Here is a 25,582-nt window from a genome sequence, read left to right on the forward strand (position 1 = left end):
CAGCTACTCAAGAGGCTGAGGCAGATTGCTTGAACCCAGGAGGCAGAGGTTGCAGTGAGCCAAGATCGCGCCATTGCACTCCAGCCTGGGTGGCAAGAGCGAAACTCCATCTCAAAAAAAAAAAAAAAAAAAAAAAAAAAAAAAAAAAAGAATAGCTTAGATTCAGGAAGGCAAACACTACTGCTTAAAGTTGTAATAGTTTCAGTAATCCTGCATCAGTGTTCAGATTTGAGTTCTCACGCTTATGGGTCCTAATGTTGACTGTATATGGTCACATTTTAAAAAATGGGTTAAATATCTGATACCTGCCTTCCTTAAGTTCCAAAGTCAAGCAAAGCTTAACTTTACTAAGGCGTTTCTTTTTTACTTTTAAAGAGAAGAAGAAGAAGAAATTGATGAAGAGGAATTGGAAAGACTGAAGGCAGAGTTAGATGAGAAAAGACAAATGATTGCTACTGTCAAATGCAAGCCATGGAAGATGGAGAAGAAAATTGAAGTTCTCAAGTATGGTGCCACTTTTTATGAGCAGAAACACTTTCCCCGACATTGATTTTCTAAATCCTCTGAATATTTCCTATATATATACACACACACATACACACATACACTGTATATATAGTATATGTAATATTATATATAATGGTCACCGTCATAAACATGTATATCATATATCTGCATATATATACAAATATATGTATATTCACATATATCTGTTTCTTATCACTAGAGAGACTGGGCTAATGATTATAAATTGGAAGCAACTCTGAGAAATTGTTTAGAGTCTTTTAAATTCTCTGGTCATCTTTAATCATTTGTTCTTTAAACTGGAGTTTCGTTAGCTTAATACATTTGTTGCCACCTCTTTGAAAGAGATAACATATTTGAATTTTACAAGTTTGTATGGATTGCACACTCTTGTTTCTCTTCAGGGCCCTGGTCTCAAATGATCTTTTCATGTGACAGCTCACATTAAAGCACAGAGAAGATGCTAGGCCAACAGAACAGTAAATAGGATTCCAATTAAAGGTTATGCTAATAGCTATTCCCCGAACATGTCAGTGACCCAATTTCAGTCTTATGTTGATGCTAATGTGGATGCAAACGCAGTCAGAGTACACAGATTTATAAACTCTTCATATGAAAAGTCAAATGATTATCCTATTCTGGGGGATGGGAAGATTCACCTCTGAGGATCACACTATATTTCCCTGCCCTGGTGGTTGGGGCAGGAGGAAAGGGCAGGTAAAAGGGAAACTGTTGTTTGTGATAACAGCCATGTTTGCATCTTCGAGTTTTGTCAAACATTGCATTCTTCCATAAATCATTTTTGTAAGTAGTAATAAGTTTTAAAAACTATCCCCTCATAAGCCTATTTAACTAGAAATGCTGTAAAAATGATAGTATAGTATTATTGTCTCTGATGATGAAAACAAGAACTGAAATAGCTATCAGGATAATTCACTTCTACTTTGGTTCTGCAAGAGCTTGTGTGCTATTTAAAGGCATCGCTTAATCTCCTGAAGCCTTAGTTGCCTCATATCCAAAATAAAGAACTATATTCTATATCTTCTCTGTGTGCTCGAAGCATAGCCATCATTTATAATATTTTTGTTTTGTTTTATAGAGTAAGGTTTTCCAAGTTCCAAACAATGGTTTTCCCAGAAAACTTTTGCAACACCACAAAATTGTAGTCTGGGAACTCCCTTTGCATGCTCATGTACACATCCATCATAAATGAAAGCAAAGGCAAGCAGCATCCCTCGTTCCACAGAGCTACAAATTTTGTGTGTGCATGCACATGTGTCTGCACATTAAAATAATTTTCATTTAGTGAAGTGATAATGATGCTAAATTATAGGTTTTAAAATATTCTTACCTGGCAAAATAGAAGTTTGGCAACCCTACGTGGGCCCCTCAAACATATTTGAAATATTAATGGCCCATAAAATCCCCAAACCTGGGAACCACAGGTAACTATATATAGAATGTTTAAAATTGGAGCGATATTGTGAACTTCCAAAATATATGGTTGAATAAAAATTCCAGGGACTACTTTTCCTTTCCAACTGCATGGAGGTGTAGAAATACCCCCCTGGTCTTTGCCTGTGTCTCTCGTGCAGGATAGTGGAGGAGACAACAGCTTCAGATTTGAGTTAGGATCTCAGATCTCCCATTTAATAGCTGTGTACATTTGATCGAGTTGTGTAGTCTCTCTACACAACTCAGATTCCTTATGAAATTGTACCTTATTGACAGAGTTTCTGGAATTATAAAGTGAGATAATTTGTGTAAAATATGGTGCCAGAACATGGCACATAGATGGGAAACCTAAGCTGTAGTTATTACTTCATCTCAGAACAGACTTGAAGCCTCATTCTTGAAGGGTGACAGGAGAGATGGAGAGAATTTGGGACCTGGCAAGTCTAGGTGGGAGCAGACCTAGCCACAGTCAGACCCCAGAAGCCTTGTGGGATGGTGACACATTGGTACTAGTTTGGATAAACAGTAAGATTTTGAGGATGCAACAGAAGGATGTAAGGCGTTTGACAATTTAGCAAAATCCAGGACCAGACCATTCTCAGATCTTCTAAAACATAGCCATAGTCCTGTGGCAGATTTCAAGGTCTCAGGCCTTGGTCTGGAGTCCAAGAGTTAAGCAAATTTTAGCAATGAGGAGAGATAGGCATTAGCATTGGAAAGAAGGACAATATGAGCCCTTAGTACGAAAGCAGACACTGACAATGAGGAGACAGCACCTGAATCTAATCTAGACTATAGTTTTTTTATTTGGCCCACATGTTTTTTGTTTCTTTTTCTTTTATTTTTTTAATCGTGGCAGTATATACAATACAAAATTCACCATTTTAATCATGAAATGTATTTTCTTTATCACAATTTTTTTCAATATTTTTAAAAATTTAGGTTATTATTATTATTATTATTATTATTTTGCCCATGCTGGAGTGCAGTGGTGCAATCTTAGCTCACTGCAGCCTCAAACTCCTGGGCGCAAGGGATCCTTCTGCCTCAGTCTACCAAGTACCTGGGACTATATGTGCACACTTCCATGTTTGGCTAATTTTTTCTTTTTGTGTAGAGATGGGGTCTTACCATGTTGCCCAGGCTGATCTTGAACTCCTGGCCTCAAGCCATCTTCCTACCTCAGCCTCCCAAAGTGCTGAGATTATAGGTATGAGCCACTGCACCCAGCCTCAATCTTTTAAAAGTGGCAGTAAAATATTCAGATGTTCAGCTTTTCATGAACAAGTGGAAGATTTGGTCCTACATTCTTCCATCACAGTGACAGCTAGGACTAAGCACCTGGCCTCTATTAATGAGGTATTCCTTTTTCAATTTGCACCATTCTCAAACAATCCATATTACTTGTTTATGCTACTTGGCTGGACCTTGTAGACATTCAGATTTGCTGCCTCCTACCAGTGCAGCTGGGGGACAAGCTAGGCGTGTTACCAAGATGGGTGATTCAGATCTTCAAAGCCAAAGTCAGCTCACAGAATGGAAGCACAAATTTAGGCCCAGAGAAGAAACAACCGTGGCTTCTCACTTGTCAGCAAGGCTTACAGTCTGGTGATGATTTTCCATGGCCAGAAGTGGTTTCTGCCTTGTGGTTGCACCTGTGGGTTCCAGCTGGTGCCATGACCGGGGCCAGCCTAATTCTTTTGGTTTCAGCCTCTGTGATGAAGTTGTTGGTACTTAAGTGCCTGACTTATCTCTCTTTGAATGCTCTATTGAGCTTTTTTTGAATGCCCTGTTGAGCTTCTCCCTACCAGATTCCAACTACATTATTAGAACAAGTGGTCAGTACTTCACAGAACAGGCAGGTAAATGTTTCTCTACCCCAGTGCTACCAATGCATGGGAGTGAGGCAGCTTTCCCCCTCCACCCTTTATTTCTTTCAGAGACATCTAAATTTGAGAGCGTGTTTCTAAGGATTATGTTATTAATATTACCCAAATTAGCCTGCATCATCACTCCTGGATAAGTCTATGAAACCCAAGATACTAGGCTCAGTGTAACTGGAATAGATGTTTTGATCAAAGGTTTGGATCTGTGCCTGGGTTTGAAGCCTTCTTGTTCTGGACTTGGAGAAAGTTTTGAAACTTCTAAAATATATTTTAGACAGGGGCAGGGTTTTAAGATATATTTTAGAGTAAGCCTCAGGAATGGTGACTTATGGTTCTGTGGGTGTTATAGGAGACTCAGAGATAGTTCCCACATTTTTAAAGAGCATCTACCATTAGGAACATGAGCACGCTCAGGGAGTAGGGTCAAAAGATGGTTAATGTAAGTGGTTGCTACATAGCCAGACAGCTCTAGGAATTGGTTGTGAATCCGTATTAACCCTCAAACATGGCTCAGGAACTAGAGTTCAGCATCTTCAAGACAGTGGAATTGGCTCTATACAGCTGAAAGGAAGCCATCTCCTTTCCATCATCACTGTGGAAATTGTGGTTTTCATTCTATGTTTTATTGTACATTAATACAATTTCACACACTCCTGTAGCCTTAAACCTATTGAATGACAATCTCTTGGTGGAAAGGCAGGTGTATCTGGCCCAGACCAGAAATGTATATTTTTATTTTTTGATCTAAAAATTACTGATATGTAGTCAGAATGGAAGCTGCTGTTCTCAATTCTGACAGAAAGCTCCGCTAAACAGAATATTCAGTTCTACAGATGATTTATACAATGAGGAAGAGTGTGTGTGGGGAGTTGGAGGGGGGAAAGGGAAACTGTGTCATATTTTCCAATTATTTGAAAGTCAATTTCTATATTTTATTAATCACTTCATTTAAAAATATCCATTAATGAGAATACAAAGTATGATTTTAAACTGTTCACGGGTTTAACTCAGAGGTTGGATGACTAGATCTTTCCTACTTGTAAGAGGTCGCAGCACTTACCTGATAGCAGCCAGCACAAGTGAAATAAAATACCCAGGTAGAAAGTAACAGGTCTACTTATTACTCATCTTGAAACCTAAGACTTTTAACTATATCAGAACATTATATGTGGTAGATTAAAAGTGCTCATGACTAAACCTAAATAAGCAACCACCTTATTTTGTTACAGTAGAATAGGTTTTAGACTGAAAATTGAGACTTGGACTTTGGGCTAAGTGCTTCCTATGACTTCTCCTCTTTGAACCTCAGTTTATTCAATTATAAAACAGATAAATTGGATTGTGGACCATGGTCTTCAAACTGCTGTCGTCCAAAATCACGCAGTTTGGTGAAATCAAATCAGGGCAAAGGAGGCAGAGGTCACAGGGAGAGCTACTGGGCCACAATGCCAGCTTCAAGAACAGACCTATGGTTTCTCTCCTCTACACAGTGTACTTCCATATAAAGCAGTGGTTGGAAGAAAGAATGCTTCTGTGGCTATTAAAATAAAAAAAAAAACAGTTAAAAAACCCACTTAGCTGGATATTTAAAGAAACTTATTTTGGAGAGGGGACAGTTCTAACATTTCATGAGTCTACAAATTAGGATACAGAAACACTCCAAGTATACTTTTGCAGGGAATTGGCTCTTGGATAGACACCATTAAAATGATTTATTTTGATAACAAAAATGTTTATTTAGCTATTATACTGACTACTTTAATTTCTGAGCTTCGTAGCACCCTGACCCAATGTTTCTGGGAGTTGTCCATTGGCTGGCTAGGCCTGGTGATTTATTAATGAGACACCCAGTAAAGCCAGGAAAGTTATCCTCAGATTTCATTCACACTTAAACAGGTGCTTCAAGCTGTCAGCTGGCCATTAAGGTAACATTCCTCCTTATTCAATCTCCCTTGATCTTTTCACACTTCTTTTCATTTGTTTGTTTGTTTGTTTGTTTTTTTAAATTTGTTTTCTTTTTAGTTGGGAGAATGAATACATTTCTAGGAAAGTAAAAACAGACCACGGTTGATTTCCTCTAATGGAGCTATTGGGAAAACTTTGGGAAAACTATCTAGCTTCCATCCTCACCCTTTCTCTCCTGTTTTCTCGGAGCTTAAGATTTTCACAGACAAGAATCATGGTGTATACTTTAATTCACAAAGCTTTTTCTCTCATCTGTCATCGTGAAGGAATGAAAGATGCTATACAAGAGGACATTTAAGCATGTGAACACACCCACCAACATACCCTCAAAACATTCTGGATGATTTTCTTTTTAAATTTTTATATTTCCATAAGTTTTGGGGGAACAGGTGGTATTTGGTTACGTGAGTAAGTTCTTCTGTGGTGAGTTGTTAGATTTTGGTGCACCCATCACCTGAGCAGTATACACTGAACCCAATCTGTAGTCTTTTATCCGTCATCCCAATCCCACCCTTTCCCCAGAGTCCCCAAAGTTCCCTGTATCATTCTTATGCATTTCCATCCTCATAGCTTAACTCCCACTTACAAATGAGAACATATGATGTTTGGTTTTCCATTCCTGAATTACTTCACTTAGAATAATAGTCTCAGTTTTATCCAGGTTGCTGTGAATGCACAATATTTCTTTCTTTTCTTTTCTTTTCTTTTTTTTTTTTTGAGATGGGGTCTTGCTCTGTCACCCAGGTTGGAGTGCAGTGGCATGATCTTGGCTCACTGCAACCTTCACTTCCTGGGTTCAAGCGATTCTCTTGCCTCAGTCTCCCGAGTAGCTGGGATTACAGGCATGTGCCACCACACCCAGCTAATTTTTGTATTTTTAGTAGAGACAGGGTTTTGCCATGTTGGCCAGGCTGGTCTTGAACTCCTGACCTTGGGTGATTATGCCCACCTCGGCCTCCCAAAGTACTGGGATTACAGGCGTGAGCCACCATGCCAGGCCTGAATGCCAATATTTCACTCCTTTTTATGGCTGAGTAGTATTCTATCATGTATGTATACCACAATTTCTTCATCCATTCATTGACTGATGGACATTTGATCTGGATTCATATTTTTGCCATTGTGAATTCTGCTGCTATAAACATGCATGTATAAGTATCCTTTTTGTATAATGACTTCTTTTCCTCTGGGTAGGTACTCTGTAGCAGGATTGCTGAATCAAATGGTAGTTCTACTTTTAGTTCTTTAAGGAATCTCCACCCTGTTTTCCATATTGGTTGTGCTAGTTTACATTCCCACCAGCAGTGTAGAAGCGTTCCCTTTTCACCACATCCATGCCAACATCTATTATTTTTTGATGTTTTGATTATGGCCATTCTTGCAGGTGTAAGGTGGTATTGTATTGTGGTTTTGATTTCCATTTTCCTCATCATTAGTGATGTTGAGCATTTTTTCATGTTTGTTGGCCATTTGTATATCTTCATTGGAAATATTTGTATATCTTCTTTTGTATATCTTCTTTTGAAAATTGTCTATTCATGACCTCAGCCCACTTTTTGATAGGATTGTTTGTATTTTTCTTGCTAATTTGTTTCAGTTCCTTGTAGATTCTGGATATTAGTCTTTGTCGTATGTATAGATTGTGAAGATTTTCTCCCTGTCTGTGGGTTGTCTGTTTACTCTGCTGACTATTCCCTTTGCTGTGCAGAAGCTCTTTAGTTTAATTAAGTCCCACCTGTTTATCTTTGTTTTTGTTGCATTTGCTTTGGGGTTCTTCGTCATGAAGTCTTTGCCTAAGCCAATGTCTGGAAGGGTTTTTCCGATGTTGTCTTCTAGAATTTTTATAGTTTCAAGTCTCAGATTTAAGTCCTTGACCCATCTTGAGTTGATTTTTGTATAAGGTGAGAGATGAAAATCCAGTTTTATTCTCCTGCATGTGGCTAGCCAATTATCCCAGCAACATTTGTTGAATGAATAGAGTGTCTTTTCCCCACATTATGTTTTTGTTTGCTTTGTCAAAGATCAGTTGGCTGTAAGTATTTGGATTTATTTCTTGGTTCTCTATTCTATTCCATTGGTCTATGTGCCTATTTTTATACCAGTACCTTGCTGTTTTGGTGACCATAGGCTTATAGTGTAGTTTGAAGGAAGGTAATGGGGTGCTTCCAGATTTGTTCTTTTTGCTTAGTCTTGATTTGGCTATGTGGCCTCTTTTTTGTTTCCATGAATTTTAGAATTTTTTTTTCTAGTTCTGTGAAGATCGATGGTGGTATTTTGATGAGAATTGCATTGAATTTGCAGATTGCTTTAGGTAGTAAGGTCATTTTCACAATATTGATTCTACCCATCCATAGGAGCATGGGATGTATTTCCATTTGTTTGTGTCATCTGTGATTTAATTCAGCCATGTTTTGTAGGTTTCCTTGTAGAAGTATTTTACCTCCTTGGTTACGTATAGTCCTACTTTTTTTTTTTTCCCCCTGTGGCTATTGTAAAAGGGGTTGAATACTTGATTTGATTCTCAGCTTGGTCACTGTTGGTGAACAGCAGAGCTACTGATTTGTGTACATTAATTTTGTGTACTGAAACTTTGCTGAATTCATTTATTAGTTCTAGGAGCTTTTTGGAGGAGTCTTTAGGGTTTTCTGGAGTGGGCATCCTCATCTTGTTCCATTTCTCAGAGGGAATGCTTTCAACTTTTCCCTGTTCAGTATTATGTTGGCTGTGGGTTTGTCATAGATGGCTTTTATTACATTGAGGTACGCCCCTTGTATGCAGATTTTGCTGAGAGTTTTAATCGTAGAGGAATGCTGGGTTTTGTCAAACACTTTTTCTGTGTCTGTTTTTTTGGGGGCGCTGTTTAAGAGCGGAAAGTTTAATAGGCAAAAGAAAGAAGAGAAAAGCACCCCCATGCAGAGGTGGGGGTTTCTGAATGGATCCTCTCTTTCTGCATCTATTGAGAAGATCATGTCATTTTTGTTTTAATTCTGTCTATGTGGTATGTCACATTTATTGGCATGTGTATGTCAAACTATCCCTGCATCCATGGTATGAAATTCACTTCATCCTGGTGGATTATCTTTTTGATATAGTGTTGGATTTGGTTAGCTAGTATTTTGTTAAGGATTTTGACATCTATGTTCATCAGGGATATTGGTCTGTAGTTTTCTTTTTTTGTTTTGTCCTTTCCTGGTTTTGGTATTAGGGTGATACTGGTTTCATAGAATGATTTAGGGAGTATTCCCTCTTTCTCTGTCTTGTGGAATAGTGTCAATAGGATTGAATGTCTGGTAGAATTCAGCTGTGAATCTGTCTGGTCCTGGACTTTTTTTGTTGGTAATTTTTAAATTATCATTTCAATTTCATTGCCTGTTATTGATCTGTTCAGGGTTTCTAATTCTTCCTGATTTAAGCTAGGAGGGTTGTATCTTTCCAGGAATTTATTCATCTCTTCTAGGTTTTCTAGTTTATGTGCAGAAAGGTGTTCATAGTAGCCTTGAGTGATCTTTTGATTTCTGTGGTGTTGGCTCTAATATCTCCTATTTCATTTCTAATAGAGCTTGTTTGGATCTTCTCTCTTCTTTTCTTGGTTAATCTTGCTAATGGTCTATCAATTTTATTTATCTTTCCAAAGAACTAGCTTTTCCTTTAATTTATCTTTTGTGTTTTTGTTGTTGTTTCAATTTCATTTAGTTCTGCTCTGATCTTTGTTATTTCTTTTCTTCTGCTGTTTGGGTTTGGTTTGTTCTTGTTTCTCTAGTTCCTTGAGGTGTTACCTTAGGTTGTCTATTTGTGCTCTTTCAGACTTTTTGATGTAGGTATTTAATGCTATGAACTTTTCTCTTAGCACCACCATTGATGTATCCCAGTAGGTTTGATAGGTTGTGTCACTATTATTGTTCAGTTCAAAAAATTTTCTCCTTTCCATCTTGATTTCTTTGTTGACCCAACAATCATTCAGTAGCATGTAGTTTAATTTCCATGTATTTGCATGGGTTGGAGGATTTCTTTTGATTTCCAGTTTTATTCCACTGTGGTCTGAAAGAGTACTTGATATAATTTCAGTTTTCTTAAATTTATTGAGACCTGTTTTCTGGCCTGTCATATGGTTTACCTTGGAGAAAGTTTGATGCACTGATGAATGGAATGTATATTCTGTGGTTGTTGGGCAGAATATTCTGTAAATATCTGTTGGGTCCATTTGTTCTAGGGTATAGTTTGAATCCATTGTTTCTTTGTTGACTTTCTGTCTTGATGACCTGTCTGGTGCTCTCAGTGGAGTATTGAAGTCCCCCACTCTTATCGTGTTGCTGTCTCTCTCATTTCTGAGGTCTAGGAATAATTGTTTTATAAATTTGGGAGCTCCAGTGTTAGATGCCTATTTATTTAGGATTATGGTGTTTTCCTGTTGGACAAAGCCTTTTATCATTATTTAGTGTCCCTCTTTGTATTTTTTAACTGCTGTTGCTTTAAAGTTTGTTTTGTCTGATATAAGAATAGCTACTCCTGGTCACTTTTGGTATCCATTTGCATGGAATGTCATTTTCAACCCTTTTACCTTAAGTTTATGTGAGTCCTTATGTGTTAGTTGAGTCTCTTGAAGACAGCAGATACTTAGTTGGTAAATATATATATATATATATATAAAATATATTTTTAATTATACTTTATGTTCTGTGGTACATGTGCAGAATGTGCAGATTTGTTACATAGGTATACACATGCCATGGTGGTTTGTTGCAACCATCAACCCATCATCCACATTAGGTATTTCTCGTAATGCTATCCCTCCCCTAGCCCCGCATCCCCCAGCAGGCCCCAGTGTGTGTACATGTGTTCTCATTGTTCAGCTCCCACTTATGAGTAAGAACATGTGGTGTTTGGTTTTCTGTTCTTGTGTTAGTTTGCTGAGAATGATGGTTTTCAGCTTCATCCACGTCCCTGCAAGAGACATGAACTCACCTTTTTTATGGCTGCGTAGTATTCCATGGTGTATATGTGCCACATTCTTTATCCAGTTTATCATTAACGGGCATTTGGGTTGGTTCCAAGTCTTTGCTATTGTGAATAGTGCCGCAATAAACATACGTGTGCATATGTCTTTATAGCAGCATGATTTATAATCCTTTGGATATATACCCAGTAAGGGGATGGCTGGGTCAAATGGTATTTCTTGTTCTAGATCCTTGAGGAATCACCACAGTCTTCCACAATGGTTGAACTAATTTACACTCCCACCAACAGTGTAAAATCTTTCCTGCTTCTCCACATCCACTCCAGCATCTGTTGTTTCCTGATTTTTTAATGATGGCCATTCTAACGGGCGTGAGATGGCATGTCATTTTGGTTTTGATTTGCATTTCTCTAATGACCAGTGATCATGAGCCTTTTTTTCATATGTTGGTTGGCTGCATAAATGTCTTCTTTTGAGAAGTGTCTGTTCATATGCTTTGCCTACTTTTTGATGGGTTGTTTGATATTTCTTGTAAATTTGTTTAAGTTCTTTGTAGATTCTGGATATTAGCCCTTTGTCAGATGGATAGATTGCAAAATTTCTCTCCCATTCTGTAGGTTGCCTGTTCACTCTGATAGTAGTTTCTTTTGCTGTGCAGAAGCTCTTTAGTTTAATTAGATGTGATTTGTCAATTTTGGCTTTTGTTGCCATTGCTTTTAGTGTTTTAGTCATGAAGTCTTTGGCCATGCCTATGATCTGAATGGTATTGCCTAGGTTTTCTTCTAGGGTTTTTATGGTTTTAGGTTTAAGTCTTTAATACATCTTGAGTTAACTTTTGCATAAGGTATAATAAAGGAATCCAGTTTTAGCTTTCTGCATATGACTAGCCACTTTTCCCAACACCATTTATTAAATAGGGAATCCTTTCCCCATTTCTTGTTTTTGTCAGGTTTGTCAAAGACCAGATGGTTGTAGATGTATGGCATTATTTCTGAGGCCTCTGTTCTGGTCCATTGGTCTATATATCTGTTTTGGTACCAGTACCATGCTGTTTTGGTTACTGTAGCCTTGTAGTATAGCTTGAAATCAGGTAGCATGATGCCTCCAGCTTTGTTCCTTTTGCTTAGGATTGTCTTGGCTATGGGATCTTTTTTGGTTCTATGAACTTTAAAGTAGTTTTTTCCAATTCTGTGAAGAAAGTCATTGGTAGCTTGATGGGGATAGCATTGAACCTACAAATTACTTTGAGCAGTATAGCCATTTTCATGATATTGATTCCTCCTATCCATGAACATGGAATGTTTTTCCATGTTTGTGTCCTCTCTTATATGGTTTGTAGTTCTCCTTGAAGAGGTCCTTCACATCCCTTGTAAGGTGTATTCCTGGGTATTTTATTCACTTTGTGGCAATTGTGAATGGGAGTTCACTCATGATTTGGCTCTCTGTTTGACTGTTTTTGATGTATAGGAATGCTTGTGATTTTTGCACATTGATTTTGTATCCTGAGACTTTGCTGAAGTTGCTAATCAGCTTAAGGAGATTTTGGGCTGAGACAATGGGGTTTTCTAAATATACAATCATGTCATCTGCAAAAAGAGACAATTTGACTTCCTGTTTTCCTAACTGAATACCCTTTATTCCTTTCTCTTGCCTGGTTGCCCTGGCCAGAACTTCCAATACTATGTTAAATTGGGGTGATGAGAGAGGGCATCCTTGTCTTGTGCTGGTTTTCAAAGGGAATGCTTCCAGTTTTTGCCCATTCAGTATGATATTGGCTGTGGGTTTGTCATAAATAGCTCTTATTATTTTGAGATACATTCCTTCAATACCTAGTTTATTGAGAGTTTTTAGCATGAAGGGCTGTTGAATTTTGTCGAATGCCTTTTCTGCATCTATTGAGATATCATGTGGTTTTGGTGATTGGTTCTGTTTATGTGATGGATTACGTTTATTGATTTGCATATGTTGAACCAGCCTTGCATCCCCAGGATGAAGCTGACTTGATCATGGTGGATAAGCTTTTTGATATGCTGCTGGATTTGGTTTGCTAGTATTTTATTGAGGATCTTTGCATTAATGTTCATCAGGGATATTGGCCTGAAATTTTCTTTTTTTGTTGTGTCTCTGCCAGGTTTTGCTATTAGGATAATGCTGGCCTCATAAAATGAGTTCGGGAGGATTCCCTCTTTTTCTGTTGTTTGGAGTAGTTTCAGAAGGAATGGTACCAGATCCTCTTTGTACCTCTGGTAGAATTCAGCTGTGAATTCGACTGTCCTAGACTTTTTTTGGTTGGTAGGCTATTTATTGCTATCTCAATTTCAGATCTTATTATTGTCTATTTAGGGATTCAACTTCTTCCTGGTTTAGTCTTAGGAGGGTATATGTGTCCAGGAATTTATCCATTTCTTCTAGATTTTCTAGTTTATTTGTGTAGAGGTGTTTATAGTATTCTCTGATGGTAGTTTGTATTTCTGTGGGATCGGCAGTGATATTCCCTTTATCATTTTTTATTGCATCTATTTGATTCTTCTCTCTTTTCTTCTTTGTTAGTCTGGCTAGTGGTCTATTTTGTTGATCTTTCAGAAAAGCCAGCTCCTGGATTCATTGATTTTTTTTTTTTTTGAAGGGCTTTTTGTATCTTTATCTCCTTCAGTTCTGCTCTGATCTTAGTTATTTCTTGCCTTCTGTTAGCTTTTAAATTTGTTTGCTCTTGCTTCTCTAGTTCTTTTAATTGTGATGTTAGGGTGTCAGTTTTAGATCTTTCTTGCTTTCACTTTTGAGCTTATTGCTATAAATTTCTCTCTACACACTGCTTTAAATGTGTCCCAGGGGTTCTGGGTCATTGTTTCTTTGTTCTCATTGACTTCAAAGAACATCTTTATTTCTGCCTTAATTTCATTATTTACCCAGCAGTCATTCAGGAACATGTTGTTCGGTTTCCATGTAGCTGTGCAGTTTTGAGTGAGTTTCTTAATCCTGAGTTCTAATTTGATTGCACTGTGGTCTGAGAGACTGTTATGATTTTCCTTCTTTTGCATTTGCTGAGGAGTGTTTTACTTCCAATTATGTGGTCAATTTTAGAATAAGTGTGATGTGGTCCTGAGAAGAATGTATATTCTGTTTATTTGGGGTGGAGAATTGTTTAGATGTCTATTAGGTCTGCTTGGTCCAGAGCTGAGTTTAAGTCCTGGATATTCTTGTTAATTTTCTATCTCATTGATCTGTCTAATATTGATAGTGGGGTGTTAAAGTGTCCTGCTATTATTGTGTGAGGATCTAAGCCTCTTTGTAGGTCTCTAAGAACTTGCTTTGTGAATCTGGGTGCTCCTGTATTGGGTGCATATATATTTAGGATAGTTAGCTCTTCTTGTTGCATTGATCCCTTTACCATTATGTAATGCCCTTCTTTGTCTTTTTTTGATCTTTGTTGGTTTAAAGTCTCTTTTTTCAGAGACCAGGATTAGAATCTCTGCTTTTTTTTTTTTTTTTTTTTTTTTTTTTTTTTTGCTATCCATTTGCTTAGTAAATATTCCTCCATCCCTTTATTTTGAGCCTATATGTGTCTTTGCACATCAGATGGGTCTCCTGAATACAGCACACCAATGAGTCTTGACTTTTTATCCAATTTGCCAGCCTGTGTCTTTTAATTGGGGCATTTGGCCCATTTGCATTTAAGGTTAATATTGTTATGTGTGAATTTGACCCTGCCATTATGATGCTGGCTGATTATTTTGCTCATTAGTTGATGTGGTTTCTTCATAGCATTGATGGTCTTTACAATTTAGTATGTTTTTGCAGTGGCTGGTACCAGTTATTCCTTTCCATGATTAGTGCTTCCTTCGTGAGCTCTTGTAAGGCAGGCCTGGTGGTGACGAAATCTCTCAGCATTTCTTTGTAAAGGATTTGATTTCTCCTTCACTTATGAAGCTTAGTTTGGCTGGATATGAAATTCTAGGTTGAATATTATTTTCTTCAAGAATGTTGAATTTTGGCACTGTCTTCTGGCTTGTAGGGTTTCTGCAGAGAGATCTGCTGTTAGTCTGATGGGCCTCCCCTTGTGGGTAACCCGACCATTCTCTCTGGCTGCCCTTAATATTTTTTCCTTCATTTCAACCTTGGTGAATCCGACCGTTATGTTTATTGGGGTTGCGCTTCTTGAGGAGTATCTTTGTGGTGTTCTCTGTATTTCGTGAATATGAATGTTGGCCTGCCTTGCTAGGTTGGGGAAGTTCTCCTGGATAATATCCTGAAGAGTGTTTCTCAACTTGGTTCCATTCTCCCCATCACCTCCAGGTACACCAATCAAATGTAGATTTGGTCTTTTCACATGATCCCATATTTCCTAGATGCTTTGTTCATTTCTTTTCACTCTTTTTTCTCTAATCTTGTCTTCTTGTTTTATTTCATTGAGTTGATCTTCAATCTCTGATAGCCTTTCTTCTGCTTGATGGATTTGGCTATTGATACTTGTGTATGCTTCACCAAGTTCTCGTGCCATGTTTTTCAACTCTGTCAGGTCATTTATGTCCTCTAAATTGGTTATTTCAGTTAGCAATTTGTCTAACCTTTTTTCAAGGTTCTTAGCTTCCTTTCATTGGGTTAGAACATGCTCCTTTAGCTCGGAGGAGTTTGTTATTACCCACCTCTAAAGCCTACTTCTGTCATTTATCAAACTCATTCTCTGTCCAGTTTTGTTCCCTTGCTGGTAAGGAGTTGTGATCCTTTGGAGGAGAAGAGACATTCTGGTTTTTGAAATTTTCAGCCTTTTTGTTCTGGTTTCGTCCCATCTTTGTGGATTTATCTACCTTTGGTCTTTGAAGTCGGTGACCTTCAGCTGGGGTCTCTGAGTGGACGTCCTTTTTGTTGATGTTGATACTATTCCTTTCTGTTTGTTAGTTTTCCTTCTAACCATCAGGCTCCTCTGCTGCAGGTCTGCTGGAGTTTGCTGGAGGTCCACTCCAGACCCTGTTCACCTGGGTATCACTGGCAGAGGCTGCAGAACAGCAAAGATTGCTGCCTGTTCCCTCCTCTGAAAGCTTTTTCCCAGAGGGACACTCACCAGATACCAGCCAGAGCTCTCCTGTATGATGTGTCTGTCGGCTCCTACTGGGAGGTGTTTCCCAGTCATTATACCTGGGGGTGAGGGACCCACCTGAGGAGTCAGCATGTCCCTTATCGCAGCTGGAACCCGGTGCTGGGAAATCCGCTGTTGTCTTCAGAGCTGCCACACTGGGTCATTTAAGTCTGCTGAGGTTGCACCCACAACCTCCACTTCCCCCAGGTGCTCTGTCCCAGGGAGGTGGAGGTTTTACCTGTGAGTCCCTGACTGGGACTGCTGGCTTTTTTTCAGAGATGTCCTGGCCACAGAGGAGGGAATGTAGTGAGGCAGTTTGGGTGCAGTGACCTTGCTGAGTTGTGGTGAGCTTTGTCCAGTTCGAACTTTCTAGCAGCTTTGTGTACACTGTGAGGGTAAAACCCCCTACTCAAGCCTCAGCAGTGGCAGATGCCCCTCCCCCCACCAAGCTCAAGTGTCCCAGGTCGAGCTCAGATTGCTGTCCTGGCAGCGAGAATTTCAAGCCAGTGGATCTTAGCTTACTGGACTCCATGGGCGTGGGACCCACCAAGCCAGACCACTTGGATCCCTGACTTCAGCCCCCTTTCCAGGAGTGTGAGTGGTTCTATCTCGCTGGCATTCCAGGCACCACTGGGGTATGGAAAAACAACTCCTGCAGCTAGCTCTGTGTCTTCCCAAATGGCAGCCCAGTTTTGTGTTGGAAACCCAGCACCAGGGCCCTGGTGGCGTGGGTACTGGAGGGAATCTCCTGGTCTGCAGGTTGCGAAGACCATGGGAAAAGTGCAGTATCTGGGCCGGAGTACATGTTACAGTCCATAGTGTCTTCCCTTGGCTAGGAGAGGGAGTTCCCCGATCCCTTGCACTTCCCAGGTGAGGTGAGGCCCTGCCCTGCTTCGGCTCACCCTCCTTGGGCTGCACCCACTGTCCAACCAGTCCCAATGAAATGAACTGGGTACCTCAGTTGGAAATGCAGAAATCACCTGCCTTCTGGGTCGATCTTGCCGAGAGCTGCAGACCAGAGCTGTTCCTGTTTGGCTATCTTTCCAGCAAATTGGTGAATTCTTATGTATTCTGCAATTCTGTATCTTTTAAGTGGAACATTTAGGCCATTTACATTCGACGTTAGTATTGAGATGTGAGGTACTATTCTATTCATCATACTATTTGTTGCCTGAATACCTTGTTTTTTTATTTATTCACTTATTTATTGTATTTTTGTTTTAATGGGTCTTGTGAGAGTCAGGCTTTAAAGAGATTCTGTTTTGATGTGTTTCCAGGGTTTGTTTCAAGACTTAGAGTTCATTTCAGCAGTTCTTATAGTGCTCCTTGGTAGAGGCAAATTCTCTTGGCCTTTGTTTGTCTGAAAAAGACTGTATCTTTCCTTCATTTATGAAGCTTAGTTTCTCTGGATACAAAATTGTTGGCTGATAATTGTTTTGTTTAAGGAGGCTAAAAATAGGACTCCAATCCCCTCTAGCTTATAGGGTTTCTGCTGAGAAATCTGCTGTTACTCTGATAGATTTTCCTTTATAGGCTACCTGGTGCTTTTACCTGGCAGCTCTTAAGATTCTTTCCTCTGTCTCGACTTCAGATAACCTGATAACTATATGTTTAGGTGATGATCTTTTTGCAATGAATGTCTCAGGTGTTCTTGGAACTTCTTGTATTTAGATGTCTAGATCTCTAGCAAGGCTAAGGAAGTTTGCCTCTATTATTCCCCCAAATATGTTTTCCAAACTTAGATTTCTCTTTTTCCTCAGGGACACCACTTATTCTGAGGTTTGGTCATTTAACATAATCCCAAACTTCTTGGAGGCTTTATTCATTTTTTAAAATTCTGTTATTTTCCAGTACATTTTACATTTCTCTAAGTGTGTCTTTTATTTCCTGAAGTGTTGTTTTATATTTATGCTATCTATTTCACTGAAGATTTCTCCCCTCATATCTTGTATCATATTTTTTTATTTCCTTAAGTTGGACTTCACCTTTTTCTTGTGCCTCCTTGATTAGCTTACTACTCGACCTTCTGATTTTTTTTTTTTTTCTGACAATTCAGGGATTTCATATTGGTTTGGATCCATTGCTGGTGAGCTAGTGTGATTTTTTTAGTGGTGTTAAAGAACATTGTTTTATCAAATTACCAGAATTGTGTTTCTGGCTCCTTCTTATTTGAGTAGGCTGTTTCAGAGGAATGATCTGAAGCTCAAGGCTGCTGTTCAGATTCTTTTGTCCCACAGAGTGTTCCCTTGATGTAGTACTCTCCCCCTTTTCTTAGGGATGTGGCTTCCTGAGAACCAAACTGTAGTGATTGTTATTTTTCTTTTGGATCTAGCCACCCAGTGGAGCTACTGGTCTCTGGGCTGGCACTGGGGGATGTCTGCACAAAGTCCTGTGATGTGAACCATCTTTAGGTCTCTTAGCTGTGGATACCAGCACCTGGTCCAGTGGAGGTGGCAGGGGAGTGAAAGAGACTCTGTGAGGTACCTTAGGTGTAGTTGTTTAATGCACTAGTTTTGTGCTAGTTGGCTTCCTGCCAGGAGGTGGCACTTTCAAGAGTGCATCAGCTGTGGTAGTATAGGGGTGGATCAGGTGGTGGGTGGGGCCCTAGCACTCCCAAGAGAATATGAACTTTTTCTTTAGCTACCAGGGTGGGTAGGGAGGGACCATCAGGTGGGAGAGGAATTAGGTTCAAATGACCTCAGACTCTCCTTGTGTGGCGCTTGCTGTGGCTGCTGTGGGGATGGGGGTGTGGTTCTCAGGTCAATGGAGTTATGTTCCCGGGAGGATTATGGCTGCCTCTGCTGTGTCATGCAGGTTGTCAGGAAAGTGGACAAAGCTGGTAGCTACAAGCCTCACCTAGCTCCCATGCAACCCAAAAGGCTGGTCTCATTCCCACTGTGCCCCCCCAACAACACTGAGTTTTCTGGCCTTTGGAAGCCTACAACTGTTTTCCTCTTTGTCGTGTCACTTCTCTACAATGTATTGATCTTGTTGAAAATTTTATATTAGCCGGGATTCTAAGCCACACTGCCTTGAGTTACTTTTCACCTGCGTGATGTTCATATATTAATAGACTTGTTTGTTTTTCTCTGGTTAATCTGTCATTTTTTACAGGAGACTGTCTCAATTAAAAACTTATCAGGGTTCAGAAAAATTGTAATTTCTTCCCAATCATGACAATAGCAGAGCATAAAACTAAGCACAGGGCCCATCTGAGTATGGGGCCCTGTGTGACAGTGCAGGTCACAGGCCTATGAAATTGTCCCTACATATGAATTTCACCTGAATATTCCAAGCCAAGAGCTACTTATTATCTATGTTGAACATTTCTAATGATTTCCATCTTTTCCAATAGCAGAATTCAGTGGTCTCAAATAATTTAGCCAACTCACATTATAGAACTCAAGTCTATGTAACTCCAAGTCACTGTTCATGCACTATAGCCATGGAGTTCTTTTTAAATACCATTTTGAACATGTCATTCCCATGTTCAAACCCTTCAATGTCTCCCTAGTAATTAAAAAAATTTAGTCAATTTTGCTTAAAAAAATCAGTGAGCTCCACAATCTGAATTCCAACTCCCTTTCCAAAGCAACCTCTCATTAATTACTGATGATGACCATGAGGTTTTGGAGAGGGACAAAACCATCTCCAAATGTTTTTGAGTATCTACTATATATCGTGTCCTGTACTAGAAGATGTTTTACACATTAACTCATTTAATCCTCATGAGAACATTGAAAACAAAGTTATCCCCATTTTACAGATGAGAAAATTGAGATTGACAGAGGTAAGGTAACCATACATAGTTATTAACTGTGAGAGTGAATTAAAATCCAGATTTCTCTGTCTCTAAAACATCAGGCTTTTTCTATTGTGACATACTCCTTCTAATTTGAACCATATTTTCCAGTGAAATGAGATTAATCTTCTCCTATAGATATGCCAGATACATGTTATCACTTCATTCTGGTATCTTCTCCATTTTTTGGCATCCTATGTTTCTTCCATGCCTGACTTTATCTCCTGTTTGAGCTTCTTTCTCTGCCAACACCCATAGAAATAAAATTCAAATGAATTCTCTTGATTATTCATTTGGCTCTTGTGTTATGCAGCATTGTGTTGTATTTTTAAAAATTGTAAGTAAATCTCCTTCCTTTCGGAAGAGATTTTGAGTTCCTCAGGGCACAAAATGTATCACATAGCTCTTTATTTTCTCAAGGACTAGCATAGTGCTTTGTACACAATATTTAATTAATGTCTTCTGTGTGGGTGAAAATGTTAATGTCTTTTTTTGTTGGACATTCATTTCCAAAGCAGAAGAACAATTAACATGACTGGGATGTTTAAAGGGTCTGGATGAATAGGTGAGTAAAGGACAGAAATATACTGGTAAAAAGCCCTGATCTATAGTGTTTGCCAATTTCCATGGTGTAAATACTTCTACTATAGCCAATTTCAAGCTACCAACAGTTAGAGCCAGCTCACAAAATTCTTGGAAATTTCATAATCAATGGTTTTGTGTGAGCCAGCATAAGTCAACTTCGGTATCTCGTTGGGGGTTTTAATAATGAACTCAACTTAGGTAAAACTAATCTGGAACAACTAAAAGCAGAGGTTAAAGTAAAATAACTCTCTTATTTAATCTATAATCAACTATGAAATGCTTGAATTAGAACTGCCTGTGAGAAGGAAAAACAATGATTCCATAATATGAAGACTGAAGACAAAGGCTGAAAGTGCATCAGTGACTTCTTATCCTAGTTTTTTTAAACTAAAAAAACTGCTAAATGATTTTTGTTTTATATTTTAGAATTTCCTACCACATCTGTTAGCATGCATAGAGAGTTTCAGTTTTTCTTTCATCTTCTCTGCTCCTGCTCATTTCTCTCTTTCTAAATTTTATCTTAAAGTGGAACACTTTTTATTCAAGAGAAATCAATTCTTGATTGAGATCAGAAATCTCTTGCCATTCACATTAGAGTTTATCTACCACAATTGCCTGCTTCATCATTTTTATTCTATTGGAATAAGTATTTACAGCTATAAACTATCCTGCATCTTGCATATTTCTATTAAACAAGAACAATGTCCCTGACAGTCTTCTGTCTCAGGATTTATCTTATTAATATTTGTTGTATTGTTACGGGTGCTTAGCAAATTATTGTGGTTAACTTTACCAATACGTTTCAAATAATATTTTGAAATTTTCCCTGGAAGGACATTGAGAAAAGCCAAATGTAAAAATTAGTGTTTTTTTCCTTGGGATTTGCATGTTTTGAAAATGTTCTCAATTGTTAAGGAAGTCAGCTGTAAAACATAGGCTAAATATATTTTTGTCTACCAAGAATTCCCTTTACTTGTCTGTTTCATGATTTGTTTAATCTTTCTTAGTTATGCATGTACCATTTTACCATAGTTACCTGGATATATTCTTGTCTCTGCCTTAGTTTGGCAGACTTTTCAAGTGGCTCACTGAGCTCCTGTTTCTATTTCTTTTAGAAAGTTGTGGAGGCATTTATTACTCCCATAACTGCCTCAAAATCTCAAGCACATGGCCTAGTTAAATCATCTTGAGGTTGTGCCCATATGGTTGCAGGAGGATATTAGTCATTGGGAAAAATGGGTCTAAAATGATAATATTCAAAGATGTTTTCCAATATTCTTGGCAATCTTATTCACTAATTTCCACAAACATTTAATTATCAAGAATTTAAACAACTTTGTCTTAGTTTCCTGCTGCTATAATAGAATACCACAGACTGGGTAATATATAAAGAAGGAAATTTATTGGGCATATGGTTCTGGAGGCTGGGAAGTCCAAGAGGCATGACACTGGCACCTGGCAAGGGTCATCCAATGGTGGAAGGCATCACATGGTGAGCAAGGATGAGAGACAGAGAGAAATGGGGCTGTATTTATCTGTTTATCAGGATCTTACTCTGTGATACTAGCCCACTCTCATGGTAACCACATTAATCCATTCATGAGAATAGAGTCCTCATGGCCTAATTGTCTCTTAAAAGTCCCTTCTCTTACTACTGTTACAATGGCAATCAACTTTCCAACACATAAACTTTAGGAGACATAGTCAAACCATAGCAAATATTAAACTTCAAATAAACAAGGATTTTTTTTAGTAGCACAGTATAAAATGATAATAATAAATATCAGACATAAAAAAGTTCTGAAGTTCTTTTCAGATAGATAAATCATGGTCACTATTATCTTCTTAATTACATTTCATTGTACCCTATTTTCTGTGGTATTATCAGTCAACATATTATAGTAAGATGCATTAAATTTTCTGAGCTTGCCAGGGCATCCTGTCCCCTAATGATTTTTGATAATGATTTATCAAATGTGTACTCTTTAGAATTTTAGCTGTCAGTAACAGTTGATTTTCACAACTTTTATCAGACTATCCATTATGTTTTTTGGAAAGGTGGTTAAAAGGATAAATACATTAATTATCGTGAAATTATCTAGGAATGCTTTTAAATACATTTGACATAATACATTAACAGTAAAAGGGAAGCAAATGTGCACCTAATAAGCACAAAATAAGATTAATCAGAGAAATATGTCCTTGCTGTTTTGGGGAAGAGTTATCCAGATCTCAGGTAAGGTACTTTTTGTGAAGATAACCTTTGGGTTTTATGAAGCTTGTAACAAGATAACAATCAAGGCATTTTTGTGGCCATCTTTATGTATATGACCAAGCAATGGCAAGTGAGATACTATTTTGGGGGCTTAAATAAAATAAAATAGTTAAGCTTTATGAAAATGCACATATTAAAATAAATTTTGAATAACATTGTATTTGAATATTATATTAGTCAGGGTTCTCTTAGACAGAACTCATAGGATACACACACAAACATTATATGTATATAAAATATATATAATATATAAATATAATATATATTTTATATTTATATATATAATATATATAAAATACATATAATATATATTTTATATATAAGGTCCCACGACAGGCTGTCTGCAAGCTGAGGAGCAAGGAGAGCCAGTCCCAAAACTCAAAACTGAAGAACTTGGAGTCCAATATTTGAGGACAGGAAGCATCCAGCACAGGAGAAAGATGTAGGCTGGGAGGCTAGGCCAGTCTCTCATTTTCACGTTTTTCTGCTTGGTTTATAGTCATTGGCAGCTGATTAGATTGTGCCCACCAGATTAAGGGTGCATCTGCCTTCCCCAGCCCACTGACTCAAATGTTAATCTTTTTTGGCAGCACCCTCACAGACATGCCCAGGATTAATTCTTTGTATCCCTCAATCCAATCAAGTTGACACTTAGTATTAACCATCACAAATATCATAACAAATTGTGTGAAAGGAAGAAAGGGGAATAGTTTTACATTTCAAATATAAGGGGTCCAAGATTCCCTTTTATAGTTATAAAAATTAGAAATTTTTAAATAGTATGAATCACTTATTTCAAATAGTTGTGTTTATGATGCTTTCATAATATATATGCCTAAGTTTACATATATTTATACGTGTGCATGTATATATAATGTATATATACACAAAGGCAGTCATATCTACATAAAGATACATGGTTCTTTGGATGAATTAACTTTTACATTTTATGCATACACTCTTATTGTGTTTCTTGACCAGTACTTGGTCACAAGGATCAGGACAGGTTAGAAGGGAGGCTATGGAAGGACACTGAAAATACTACCACAACTTAATTCTGCAGAAAGCCCAGTTCACATAGGAACATGGTGTCCTTTGAGGGTGCCCTTACCTGAGCTGTGTTCCCCAATTGCTTAGGACAATCTTCCGTGTCTAAGTTTGTCATGTGGCAAACGATGAAATTTACCAGGTAGTCCCAGTGATTTGCAGAGCTCATTGAACTGCCATCATTTAAAAGCATCATTTTAAATTTATTGTCCACTGATAGATCAAAAGATTGAATACACTGTTCCAACAGAAAACTAAGGACTTTTTTTAAGAAAAATTTAGACTGAGCACTTCTAAATATCACTACACAACATTTTGAAAAATGTTTTGAAAAAACAGTTATAATGCTTAGAAATATTTAGAAGAATATAAACACACAGGTATTGTGTTGAAACATGCTACCCACACTTTCAATGCAGGATGCTTCTTCTCACTATGGGGCAGCACTTTGTGAATTTTTCTGTTTCACAGTATTCAGAATTCATTAGAATGCATTTGATTAGAATGCACATGAGGCAAGCAAAATTAACACAGTCTGTCTACCAAGCCACATAGATGGCCTTGCAAAGAGCTGAATGCTAGTATATCTAAGAATATGAGATTATGTGTATGATTCATGGTGGAAATGTCTCCTTTGTTAGAGAAATTCCTGCAAACCAATGCCTAGAATGCCCTCTCTGCCTACTCGAATTCTATTAGCCTTTTAGCATCCATTTGAATTCTTATCTCATCTATAATATCTTCAGCAACTCTCAAGCCTCCATTGTCCTCTCCTTTTTCACTTCAAGGCTGTCTTGCTTCATTATGTAACTATTTCATGGGCCTAGATCTCATTTTTCTTAATATAGTTTAAGTTATAGAAAGGAATCCATATATTTCTTTTATTTCTTTTAAACACTTAACACATTAAGAACATAAAACATACCCAGTAATTACTTTGAAAAAACAAAAAAAGACTAAGTAAAAGGGAGAATGAAAGAATAATAGAAATAAAATGAATTTGTTTATCAACCAGAATTTTGGGTGGATCCTCCTCATAGCTATGTATAGCAATCTATAATTTCAGTGCCATTTCTACCTACTTCTGATAAAAATATTCCCACAGTGAAGGGGTAAGGTGATATTCCACCATTTTGCAACATTTTGGTGATTAGAATTGTTGAGGTACAGTTTTAGATAGAGTTTCCTTCTTATTCTTGGGCTAGTGATTTTAAGATTTATTTGTGGGTTTTAGGTCACGTTCTCCCCAAATCTCATTTCTACTCAACACAAGAACAGTAAGTGTAGGCTGGGATGCCTTAGAGATATGGCGTGGAACTCTGCAGCCCACATAATACTATCCCTGCCTTCAGGTATTAGTGTTGCTAATAACATGCTCAACTGATTCATTAAAACAAAAGACAAAAAATAAACAAACATAAAATCATTTTCATAGAGCTTAAAGAGACTATCCAGAGAGACATTTATAAAGTTACCATTATAAAATGCTTCACACTAAGAAAGAATTCATTACAATAATTTGGTTGTAAATTGTGTAAAGATTCTTTTTCCCTCCATCAATTTTAGATTTATTGGCTGGAGCCTTGTAAGCCAGACTGACAAAAGACAGATTAACAAGAGACAAACAAGCAGAAGTTTACTACCATGTATATCCTTCTTACTCATGGGACCACACAGGGATGAGTAACTGAAAGAGGAGGTTAGAACTTGAGTTTACATAGCATCTTAACAAAAGAACAATACATTTTTAGAGAAGTGACAAGACAAAAAGGACTTTGAGTTTCTCGGATGGCAAATGATGGGAAAGCAAATATATGGGGGAACTAATGGAAAATAAGGACTATTTAGTAAAGCTTGTTGTGCAGATTCCTCTGGTGCCCTCTCTTGACTGATAGGTCTGGAATAGTCTTCAGTGATTAACTTCTGTCCTTCCCGGTAAGAGGGGAACGAAAATAATGCCTTTATATATTTATCTCCTGCTTTTAGGCAAAGGGGGAGAGCAGAGAGCTTTTCT

The 25,582-nt window shown here is 37.9% G+C and overlaps 2 protein-coding genes across 2 annotated transcripts in view; both read left to right on the forward strand.

Moving 5' to 3' along the window:
• ANXA1 (annexin A1) overlaps nucleotides 1-25,582 on the forward strand; it is an 897,109-nt gene that overhangs the window by 426,652 nt on the left and 444,875 nt on the right. The gene's annotated exons all lie outside the window — the stretch shown is intronic.
• The window catches only part of TMC1 (transmembrane channel like 1), a 178,196-nt gene that overhangs the window by 48,693 nt on the left and 103,921 nt on the right, over nucleotides 1-25,582 (forward strand). The window contains exon 5 of the mRNA XM_050760710.1: nucleotides 376-504. Coding sequence (XP_050616667.1) covers nucleotides 376-504 — 129 coding nt within the window. The remainder of the gene's footprint in view (nucleotides 1-375; nucleotides 505-25,582) is intronic.

Source organism: Macaca thibetana, chromosome 15 (genome assembly GCF_024542745.1).
Source record: "Macaca thibetana thibetana isolate TM-01 chromosome 15, ASM2454274v1, whole genome shotgun sequence".
Taxonomy (NCBI): Eukaryota; Metazoa; Chordata; class Mammalia; order Primates; family Cercopithecidae; genus Macaca; species Macaca thibetana.